The following is a 12471-nucleotide window of genomic DNA, read 5'->3' as shown; positions in this document are numbered from 1 at the left end:
CCTGATGATCTCTATTGCAGTTGCCAATTCTTTCATATAACAAGTGGAGAGACTTATCTGCTAAGCTCATCTGGGCAGTCTGCCAAGTTTTTAACATGAAACATTGTAACCAACTCTTCCTTCTTAGATCAAAGGGATAACCTTCTGTGTGTAAAGAAAAATCCAGGCAGTCTGCCAAGTTTTTAACATGAAACATTGTAACCAACTCTTCCTTCTTAGATCAAAGGGATAACCTTCTGTGTGTAAAGAAAAAATCCAGGCAGTCTGCCAAGCTTTTAACAATGTGTAAATGCAGGAAGTTTAACCACTTAAAGGTCAATCTTTTTCTGACACTTGTTTAAGTTAAAATCAATATTTTTCACTAGAAAATTACTTGGAACTCCCAAACATTCTCTCTAATTAATATATATATATATATATATATATATATATATATATATATATATATATATATATATATATATATATATATATATATATATATATATATATATATATACATATATATACATATATATATACACACACACATATACACACACATTTTAGCAGAGACCCTAGGGAATAAAATTACAATTGCTGCAATATTTTCATCACACTGTATTTGCCCAGCGGTCTTTCAAGTGCAATTTTTTGGGAAAAAATACACGTCAATTAATGAAAAAAACAAAAAAAACTGTAAAATTAGCCCAACTTTTTTTGTTTTAATGTGAAAGCTGATGTAACGCCGCGAGAATCGTGATCTATCTTCTAAGAAAAAAAAAAGTGATTCTCATTTTAGCCAGAATTGTGCAGCTCTACTCCTAGCCCAGGCTACTGACTGGGAGGACCTGCTCATTGGAGCTATGGGTTTCTGCTAGGACAGTGCCTAGTGCAAGCTCTATGGAGCCGGTAAGGCAGGCTTAGGAGGCTGATGCTGCTCCTTGCTCCAGCATGCCGAGGGGCCATTGCTTCTCCTCATGGCTGAATGGGAAGTGGGTCCTGAGACCCAACTGGCCGGGAGCCCTAAGACTCCCTGGCCAATCGGGTCTCAGGACCCGCTACCTGATTGGCCGGGAGGAGAAGCAGGAAGACATTGGTAAATATTAATTTGCTAATGTCACACAACTAGGTGGGCTCAGGATGCAGTGCTCTGCACACCGAGGCCATCCTGTTTTGAAGCCAATTGGAGCCTCAGGCTCTTATGTGCTTAAAAGAAAACCCCCATTGAAATCCAATCGTCTGGCACCCTGCATGTAGATTAGGGGCCGGGCGCATTAGGGGGGTAGTTGCCCCGGCCACCACTGAATATATTGATGAGTTTCCTTAGGCAGATACCTTATACTACACCCTCTGGTTAGCACACCCAGACTGTTCTTTATTGGGAACTACAAGCTGTCAGCCACAAAGGCTGTCAGTACTTGTAGTTCATTTATTCACAGAACTCTAAATGAATGACGTAGCCATGTGGGTGCACACCTGTTTTCAAATAGTGATGGTGGATGCGGGGAGAAGATTCCCGGTCTGCTGTCACAATTAGAAGGGGGATCAGGGAGGCTGCAGGATCTAAAACATGTTACAAGTTCCACCTTAAAAACAGGTGGAACAAGTAACATGTTCCCAATGGCAAAATGTGGAAACTCACAAAAATGCCATAGTCGTTTTTTTAATGCATTAAGCCACATGTAGGTGTCTGATTGATAATTTTTTTAACACAAGATTCACACAACTTTTACCTAGTATTCACATGCTGAATCCAATTAGAAAATGTGTAAATCCTAGTAACAAGTAACAAATAGTAATATAGAAGTTCACATGCAAGCAGTGCTATTTCAGAAAAGTGTTATCTGCCCCTATTGGTTTATACAGAGGCATCAACAAAGGCTAAGGGCCGGTTCACACAGCGAGGCGATGCGAGGCGACACGGCTCGCCTCGCCTCGCTCCCGCAAGTCGCCCCCGTTCTGTACAATGGAACCGTTCTGAGAGGAGCGACTCGAGTCGCTCCGACTCAGAAAAAAGGTTCCTGTACTACTTCTGGGCGACTTCGGGGGCGACTTGCATTGACTTCTATACAGAAGTCCTCTGCAAGTCGCCGCTGAGGTCCCCGCAGGTCGCGGCGAGGCAAGTCGGAGACGCCTCGCCGCGCCTCGCTGTGTGAACCGGCCCTAATACAGCCCAGCAAGGGGTTGCGAGTAGAAACCTACCTATATTACAACTTTAACCAGAACCAAGGGTATTAAATGGAGTTCACTTTAAAACAATGTCTGCATAACCAGAGCTTCCCAACACTGACACTATTCCTCTAAAAGCATTAATAGTTACTATTCCAGGCATAGTTATATTTGTTACCGCATTCACAATTTACCCTTCTGCAGCTTATGTTGACATGAGAATTGGCTATATGCTGATATTTCAGCATCCAGATGGTAGGTAAATATTTAACTGCATCAGCACGAAAATCATTTTATGAAGTGTAAACCTATTGCTTAATATTCTTTAAAGGACCAGCGTCAAATGTAGAGCTTTAAGGACACCGCTACTCGCATCTTTTTAAGGGCTTTGTTTGTCCATTTATATCAAAAGCAAGTTCAGCAAACATTGGTCTCCCTGGCAGGGGTTTTCAGCATTTCGTTGTCCATCAACAAAATAACATTCAGCCTAGTTGGCTCTCACTTGCAGCACTGCATCTCTGGCCTTACACTCCAGGCCCTTTGTCTCATACAGACTGACTCATTTCCCGGGAAATGTATTTGTTCTAATTTTTGAAGGGTTATCAAGAAGGACATCACCCAACTGGTAAGCAATACAAATTTTTCTCACATTCATAAATGCAGGAAAGCATTGCTGAGCTTATAACACAGGTACAGTTTGAGGTACCTGAACATACACACTTAATTTCAGAGTGCTTGGCAAAAATCAGACGTTCTCTACTATGGAAACCCCTCAGATCTTTCATGGACAGTCCTTGACCTGCCCCTCCTATGCTGGGTATTTTATATTGGCTACAAAGTGTGATGTACAGCCCCAATAGTCAATAGGAAGATCAAAAGAGCAGAAAGGGGTAATCTATAGCATTTCTATAAGCCGTCTGGTTACTTTTTCCACATTACAGCATTGGAGGTCTCAGAAATGGCATCTATATGAATAATTTAAAGGGGTTGTAAACCCTTGTGTTCTTTTTAAAAAAAAAAATAACAAACATGTCATACTTGCCTCCACTGTGCAGTTCGTTTTGCACAGAGTGGCCCCGATCCTCCTCTTCTGGGGTCCCTCAGCGAGAAGGCTCCCCTACGGTGGACACTCATGGGGACGTGCTCCCGAAACCTGCACCTGTGTCCATTCACACAGAATGCAAGACTCTACCCTGCCCCCGCATCATACGATCTGACTGACAACAGTGGGAGCCAATGTCTGCGCTGCTATCAATCTATCCATTCAGGAGACGAGACACCGGCTGGTATACTCTTCCCGAATGGAAGAAGACTGCTTTAAGGTAAGTAAAACGGGCGGGCTGGGGGGCTGCAGCATTACAGGTGGTTTTTCATCTTTAATGCATAAAATGCATTAAAGCGGAGGTCCACCCTAAAGTGGACCTTCCGCTCATCGGAACCCTCCCCCCCTCCGGCGCCACAATTGGAACCTTTCAGGGGGGAGGGGGGTGCAGGTACCTGTACAGTACAGGTATCTGCACCCACTTCTGGGATAGCTCTCTGCGGAAAGGGGCGTAGATTACGCCCCTTTCTGAAAGTCCCCCTCTGCCTGCTGGGAAACACTCAGATCCCAGAGGCAGCGGGTCCATCCTTATTGCACAGCGCGACTCGCGCATGCGCAATAGGGAAGCGGGAAATGAAGCAGAAAGGCTCCACTTCCTGATTCCCATACCCAAGATGGCGGCGGCAGCACCCGAGAGACGATTGAGAGATCGGCTTCGGGTGCCGACATCGCGGGCGCGCTGGACAGGTAAGTGTCACTATTTTAAAAGTCAGCAGCTGCAGTAAAAAAAAAAAACATGGAGTCCCGGCGGACTCCCGCTTTAAGGTGGAAAAACTATGAGGGTTTACAACCCCTTTAAAGTCCTTCTCTGGGAAAAATTCTGGGAATTCAGCTTTAAACAGGAAATCCAGCCAAACATTTTTACCATGTTAAATTTAGTGATCTTTGAACAAATATACTAATTTATAATATACTGATTATTGAATATACTTGTTTATAACATACTGAATATTGAACAAACCCACAGGTTTGTTATAGGCAATGTACCCGCATAATTCTGCTGCATCCGATTTATATTCAAGCAGGAAGCCTAAGATTTGTCTGGCTTCCCTTAGTCCATCTCTCGTTTGTAAAAAAAACAAACAAACCAGGGTTTCCAAACCTGACCCATTCTTTCTAAAATTAAACACAAATGTTGTGAATAGACTTATACTTTAATGGGTTCATATATAAATTAGGAGGTACCTGTGTTATTTTCACAGCTCCTCTTTCCGATGTTCACTGAATTCATTACATTTAAAGGGCCGGTTCACACAGCGGGCGATGCGAGGCGACACGACTCGCCTCGCCTCGCTCCCGCAAGTCGCCCCCGTTCTGTACAATGGAATCGTTCTGAGAGGAGCGACTCGAGTCGCTCCGACTCAGAAAAAAGGTTCCTGTACTACTTCTGGGCGACTTCGGGGGCGACTTGCATTGACTTCTATACAGAAGTCATCTGCAAGTCGCCGCTGAGGTCGCGGCGAGGCAAGTCGGAGACGCCTCGCCGCGCCTGCAGTGTGAACCGGCCCTAATTCTCTCAGCAGCTTACCGGTTCTTGTATGTAGTGGCTGTATTTTTCTTTTTTCAGGCTAATCATATTTTGTATAAGATAACAAATTAATCTTGCCAAAATGCCAGTGTAACTACCTGTAACCTAAACTGATATATAAAACAATCAGTTTTACCAGCAACCTACTTTGAACTACAAACAAAAGTTTCCCTATGTAATGGAGATGAGGAGGGGTTAATAGTCCAAAACAAGGAAGTAGCCTGGTGGCAATCATGGCTTCCCCCTAGATACAGTTATACAACCATACAACGACAGGAAGTGTGTTAAACAAATGAGAACAAAGGGGAAAAGCCTAAAAATAAACAAATGCAACTACCACATTTTTAAGGCCTGCTAATACTGTAACAAATATATTACATTTTTGTTTTAATGTTTAGAAACACTTTAAAGGGAAATGTGTAATTTACTATAATGGAAATTAAAATTAGGCTCTATAATTACCTTCCTTTCTAAACATTTCTCCCCAAGACTGCTTTCAGTTTCCTATGGAGAACTGACTTAGGGTCAAAACCCCACCCAATTGGCTTACTCCCTATTCAATAAGACTCCATAAGGGCATTCTCTTTTGACAGTAGGATGGCAGGTGGGCAGACAGAAGAGTACACAGACAAGGGAGGTGCCTGCTTTCAAGAAGCACTTTTAGTGATTAAAGTTAATATTCACTTTAAAGTAAACCATCAGCTATTTTAAACTCATTTAGCTCATCTTTATTACAGAAACTCAACTTCAATGACGTCTGAATTAAGTCCCACTCAGCTGTGACACTATGCCCAATTGGAGCACCCACACATTACACAGGCAGATGCCATTTGAGTAGATTAGACAGGCCATGCATGAGCCCCCCTATGAATCGATTCCCTCATGATGTGAATGAAGGAATCCCTCCTGTGGAGCTGTTGTATTCCGACAATGGAGAACGTTCCCCACCATCAGAATACAGTACCGCCAGCTATAGTAAATGGATTGGCCAAAAATGACATTCCTATTGCAGACAATGCCTAAAAGCACATTTGTACCTTACTGCAGATGTCTAAAAAATTCAGTCAGTCAATCACAAAAGCAGGAAATCATTTTTTAGAGGGGGGTACTGTGCACCAAAATTGGAATTCCCCTTTAAATGAAGGATAGAGGATATGAAACAATACAGAGTAGACTCCAATAGCTTATAAAGCATAACACATGATGACACTGACAAAACACAAGGCATACATGCCTTCAATAGACCAGGAAATTATTCTGAAACAGCCCTTTCACTTCCATCAATGAAAGGCTGTGTGATGTAATAGGCCTTTCTATGGAAGTGAAAGGAAAATACTGTTGCCATGGAAAGTCTACATTAGCTACTGAGTTCATAGGAATATAAATTACTTTAGTTAATCAAAATACATCTTTTAGTATTGAAGCTTCACTATAAAGCAATAAAAGCAGTCCAAGTACTGAACACAAAATATTGCAGCAAAAAAAAAAAAAAAAACAAAGCAAGATATCACCCTTTCCCTACACATTTACACCTTTTAGGGATCCTAATATTTTTCAGTCCACATTAAGAAGCCCTGCCATGACAGATATCTTCAGACTTTCGTTTCTGACTTCCTTCAGAAAATGCTATCAGCAGTCATGCTAATTCTCAAGACAAGAATGCTTGCTTTGTCACGGACCAGACCCAAGCATGCAGCAAAATGAGTGAAGGCAGAACTACTGATCTATTGTGGTTATGAAACTCACCCGTCTTGTATTGTCAAGGACCTTCTGATCTGGCTTTCCATAATTGGGGGGGTTGGCATATGGATCATATCCAAGCTTGGCCAACATTGGTGCAATGACTGGCATGTCTCTCAAAACATCTGGAGAAATCTTCCCCACCCATTTTGACAAAGCTTCCACGTTGACCGGCTTGATGACTTGATCAGTGGACCTCTCTACCCTGGAGAAAAACAAAGACAAAAAAATGAAACACTCTTTAGGACAAAAGTTCAGATGTAGTTATTTGTAAATTATTATTAACGCATATACCCTGCACAAGACCATTTCAAAACCAAGCTAGATACTTTTGTAAATAAACAAAATATAAAGGCAAGGTAGATAAAATGCGGTTGTGCCATACACTTTCCATTTTCAGATGATGGATTGAACAAGGCTCTGTGATATGTTCAAAGCTTGGGGTATTTTTTTATAACCTAACCCTGCTTTAAACTTCTCTACAACTTTATCCCTGACCTGTTTGGTGTGTTTGGTCTTCATGATGCCGTTTGTTCACTAAGGTTCTTTAACAAACCTCTGAGGGCTTCAAAGAACAGCTGTATTTATACCGAGGTTAAATTACACACAGGTAGACTATTTACTAATTATGTGACTTCTGAAGGCAATTGGTTCCACTAGATCTTAATTAGGGGTATCAGAGTAAAGGGGGCTGAATACAAATACGCGCCACACTTTTCACATTTTTAATTGTAAAACATTTCGAAAACCATTTATCATTTTCCTTCCACTTCACACTTACTGTATGTGCTAGTGGTCTATCACATAAAAATACGTTTTTGGTTGTAATATGAGAAATAGGAAATTTTAAAGGTTACGAATACTTTTTCAAGCCACTGTAAAGAGCAAAAAAAAAAACCTTTAAGCTCAAATAAAACTATCCATATACTTTACTACCCATATAAAGGGAATGCATCTACCTGCTTACAGAAGGGTACTTCCTCACCAGTCAGTAAAACTTGTCACCCTAAATGTCTGGAAAACAGTATTCTGCATTCTGTTGCTATAAAAGCCAGTGCCGGTGGGGTTAAAGGTTGTAAAAACACCATAAGCATGATTCACCGACAGGATGCAATTTTCTGGAACTTTCCTGCTTTCATTATGTGATTCAAATCATCCTAATTATCAAGAAAACATCTGCCTATGTCCTGGTCTCACGGCTTTCCTTCATACAATATTTGAATAAAATAACAGGAATTCATCAGACAACACAAGCAGAGGCACATTTATCATGAAATCCCTTAAGGATTTAGAACACTTGAGAGAAAATACACAGCTCTTCCAATACAACTGAAGGAATTGTGCTTTTATCTCTGCTGTAAAATGCTTTATTATACAGTCCAGACAGTGCAAATATAAAAATCAGATCTGAGCTCTAGACAAAACAGAGCACCAAAAAATCCCATATAGTTAAAAAGAATTCATTAGATATACTTTAAAACCCAATATTTAGTTTGTCTTCATACAGTATATGTCTGGTAAGCATGTAAATGAGTTTGTAAAGTCGTTTTAAGTAGTGATGGCCGAACGGTTCGCCCGGCGGTCGTTTCGCGGCGAATTTCCGACTTTCGCCGTCCGCGGGTTCGAACGCCTTTTTCCGTCGTTCGCCCCGGCGGACTTACGTGTTTAATGTATACAAGAACTTTAACCTTTCGTGACACGTTTATCATGTGTTACAGGACAACCAATTGAGACATGACAGCTCATGGACACTTGGACATTCCCCCTAACCTATAAATACACCCGATCCGGTGGCCATTTTACATTCTTTCTTCTGTCACTGTAGGGAAAGGATCCTGTGTGGAGTAGGGACAGAGAAAACGCTAGCTATTTGGTACACAAAAGTTCTTTTCAGGACTGGTATAGGTGTTAGGTCAGCAGCCTGAGTTTCTTTTGTCAGTTTAGATAAAGGGACAGAGCGCTGTATGCTGCTATTTTAGGGACAGCTCAGCCAGATTAGTCTTTCTTCATCATCATCATCATCATCATCATTAGCTGTTACTATCAGGTCCACAAAAGAGCTGTTCCAGCTAATCGTTCCAGCCTACTCTTTTTTGCCAATTTGTATAGGGACAGGCAGGAAGCAGTGTGTCAGGCAGTGAGGATAATTTTAAAGACTTGCTGTTACTATTAGTTCCACAAAGGTTCTTTTCAGGACTGGTATCAGTGGTACGGTAATAGGCTTGTACACGTATAATATTCTTTCTTCCAAATATAGAAAGAATATTATACTTGACTGCTGCCCTTCTGCTGCAGTCTGCTAATCATTCACAACTCACTTGTTCCACAAAGCTCTTTATCAGGACTGGTAACTTGGTCTGTCTAGGGTGCTACGGTACATAGGCTTGGGTGCGGTACAGTCTGCTGTTCTGTAAGGACCGCTATCGGTCCACAATACATAGGGTTGCCGTGCACTACTGCTGACCGCTGCCCTATACTGCAGCAGTCCTTCATTGGTATAGGGACTGACGTACAGTCTGCTAATCACTAACACACAACCTGCTTGGTCCACAAAAGTTCTTATAAGGACTGGTAACTTGGTATAGGGTGCTACGGTACATAGGCCTGAGTGCGTTACAGTCTGCTGTTCTGTAAGGACCGCTATCGGTCCACAATACATAGGGTTGCCGTGCACTACTGCTGACCGCTGCCCTATACTGCAGCAGTCCTTCAGCGGTATAGGGACTGACGCACAGTCTGCTAAACACTAACACACAACCTGCTTGGTCCACAAAAGTTTTTATAAGGACTGGTAACTTGGTATAGGGTGCTACGGTACATAGGCCTGAGTGCAGTACAGTCTGCTGTTCTGTAAGGACCGCTATCGGTCCACAATACATAGGGTTGCCGTGCACTACTGCTGACCGCTGCCCTATACTGCAGCAGTCCTTCATTGGTATAGGGACTGACGTACAGTCTGCTAATCACTAACACACAACCTGCTTGGTCCACAAAAGTTCTTATAAGGACTGGTAACTTGGTATAGGGTGCTACGGTACATAGGCCTGAGTGCGTTACAGTCTGCTGTTCTGTAAGGACCGCTATCGGTCCACAATACATAGGGTTGACGTGCACCACTGCTGACCGCTGCCCTATACTGCAGCAGTCCTTCAGCGGTATAGGGACTGACGTACAGTCTGCTAAACACTAATACACAACCTGCTTGGTCCACAAAAGTTCTTATAAGGACTGGTAACTTGGTATAGGGTGCTACGGTACATAGGCTTGAGTGCGGTACAGTCTGCTGTTCTGTAAGGACCGCTATCGGTCCACAATAGATAGGGTTGACGTGCACCACTGCTGACCGCTGCCCTATACTGCAGCAGTCCTTCAGCGGTATAGGGACTGACGCACAGTCTGCTAAACACTAACACACAACCTGCTTGGTCCACAAAAGTTTTTATAAGGACTGGTAACTTGGTATAGGGTGCTACGGTACATAGGCCTGAGTGCGTTACAGTCTGCTGTTCTGTAAGGACCGCTATCGGTCCACAATACATAGGGTTGCCGTGCACTACTGCTGACCGCTGCCCTATACTGCAGCAGTCCTTCATTGGTATAGGGACTGACGTACAGTCTGCTAATCACTAACACACAACCTGCTTGGTCCACAAAAGTTCTTATAAGGACTGGTAACTTGGTATAGGGTGCTACGGTACATAGGCCTGAGTGCGTTACAGTCTGCTGTTCTGTAAGGACCGCTATCGGTCCACAATACATAGGGTTGACGTGCACCACTGCTGACCGCTGCCCTATACTGCAGCAGTCCTTCAGCGGTATAGGGACTGACGTACAGTCTGCTAAACACTAATACACAACCTGCTTGGTCCACAAAAGTTCTTATAAGGACTGGTAACTTGGTATAGGGTGCTACGGTACATAGGCTTGAGTGCGGTACAGTCTGCTGTTCTGTAAGGACCGCTATCGGTCCACAATACATAGGGTTGCCGTGCACTACTGCTGACCGCTGCCCTATACTGCAGCAGTCCTTCATTGGTATAGGGACTGACGTACAGTCTGCTAATCACTAACACACAACCTGCTTGTTCCACAAAAGTTCTTATAAGGACTGGTAACTTGGTATAGGGTGCTACGGTACATAGGCTTGAGTGCGGTACAGTCTGCTGTTCTGTAAGGACCGCTATCGGTCCACAATAGATAGGGTTGACGTGCACCACTGCTGACCGCTGCCCTATACTGCAGCAGTCCTTCAGCGGTATAGGGACTGACGTACAGTCTGCTAAACACTAATACACAACCTGCTTGGTCCACAAAAGTTCTTATAAGGACTGGTAACTTGGTATAGGGTGCTACGGTACATAGGCTTGAGTGCGGTACAGTCTGCTGTTCTGTAAGGACCGCTATCGGTCCACAATAGATAGGGTTGACGTGCACCACTGCTGACCGCTGCCCTATACTGCAGCAGTCCTTCAGCGGTATAGGGACTGACGTACAGTCTGCTAAACACTAATACACAACCTGCTTGGTCCACAAAAGTTCTTATAAGGACTGGTAACTTGGTATAGGGTGCTACGGTACATAGGCTTGAGTGCGGTACAGTCTGCTGTTCTGTAAGGACCGCTATAGGTCCACAATAGATAGGGTTGACGTGCACCACTGCTGACCGCTCACCTATACTGCAGCAGTCCTTCAGCGGTATAGGGACTAAGAGTTTTGTCACAGGGTCATTTAAAAAATGACATGCAGAGGAAGAGGCAGGCCCTTCCGCAGGGGTGGTAGGGGTAGGGCAGGAGCAACAGGCTTGAGCCAAAGTGGGAAGTTGCAGAAGGTGCGTTCAATTACTTTAAAGGATGCACCAGACTTGGTTGAGTGGCTCGCTCAGCCTTACTCTTCTGCACCCTCCTCATCCTCTCGATCTGCACCCTCTTCTTCACTCTCTGCTATGTGCACCCCCAAAGACACTACCACCAACAACACGACCACCACCACCACCACCACATACCTTCCGCTTGAGTCACTGGAATTATTTTCCGATCCATATCAAGAGGACATTTCTGATGCGCAGCCACTCTTGGTATTGGATCAGGAAGAGGAGGTAGCAACAAGCGCTACTCAGCAGTCTGACGCCAGTACCCAGATCAGCCCAAGGAGGAGGTTGGTCCCCGGTGTTGCTGCCTACTCTACTTATAGCGGTGGGGAAGGTGACGTTGATGATGACGTGTCTAGTGATGTCACGTGGGTGCCCACAAGAGAGGAAGAGGAGGGGAGTTCAGAGGGAGATATGGACCAGCAGATAGGGAGGAGAAGCAGCAATGACTTACATTGCACAGCAGGGACAAAGCAGACTGCAAATGTATCAGGAGCGAGTCATCGACCATGTACGGTCACATCTGGCGCTCCCAGGACACCGGCACATGGCTCCGCAGTGTGGGCTTTTTTTAACGTGTCCGCTGCTGACAATAGCGTTGCCATCTGCAATCTTTGCAGTCAACGCGTTAGTCGCGGTAAGCCCAATACTCACCTAGGGACGACCGCCTTAAGAAGGCACATGAGCAGCCATCACCGAGCCCAGTGGGAGCAACGGAACACACAAAGCCACACTGCAGGCTCTCACCGTCCAGCCTCGTCTTCTACTTCTCCTTCTCCTCTCTCCTCACAATTGTCCTCCACTCCACCTTCCATCACGCCAAGCTCACATTTTTCTGCAAAAAGGCAGGCTTCCGTGGGCCTAATGTTTGAGCGTAAAAAAATGATGACGCCGGATAACCCTCTTGCCCAACGGTTGGCGGCTGGCTTGTCAGAACTCATAGCCCGCCAACTACTGCCATATAAACTGGTGGACTCGGAGGCCTTTCGCAAATTTGTGGCCATTGGAACACCACAATGGAAGGTCCCAGGAAGGAAGTATTTCTCAGAGAAGGGCATCCCAGAGCTATATGGCCATGTTCAG

At 44.2% G+C, this 12471-nt stretch overlaps 1 protein-coding gene across 5 annotated transcripts in view; it reads right to left on the bottom strand.

Annotated features, from left to right (window-relative positions):
- Positions 1 to 12471, bottom strand: part of TPST1 (tyrosylprotein sulfotransferase 1) — a 151818-nt gene that overhangs the window by 37323 nt on the left and 102024 nt on the right. For all 5 annotated transcript variants that reach the window (XM_077482278.1, XM_077482274.1, XM_077482279.1 and 2 more), the window contains one exon: positions 6528 to 6726. In XM_077482278.1, the coding sequence (XP_077338404.1) occupies positions 6528 to 6726 (199 nt within the window). The remainder of the gene's footprint in view (positions 1 to 6527; positions 6727 to 12471) is intronic.

Source organism: Lithobates pipiens, unplaced genomic scaffold (assembly GCF_037356315.1).
Source record: "Lithobates pipiens isolate NorthernLeopardFrog02 unplaced genomic scaffold, aLitPip1_a1.2 Scaffold_16, whole genome shotgun sequence".
Taxonomy (NCBI): domain Eukaryota; kingdom Metazoa; phylum Chordata; class Amphibia; order Anura; family Ranidae; genus Lithobates; species Lithobates pipiens.
Note: the sequence above shows the minus strand (reverse complement) of the source record. Positions and strands in the feature narration are given on the sequence as shown.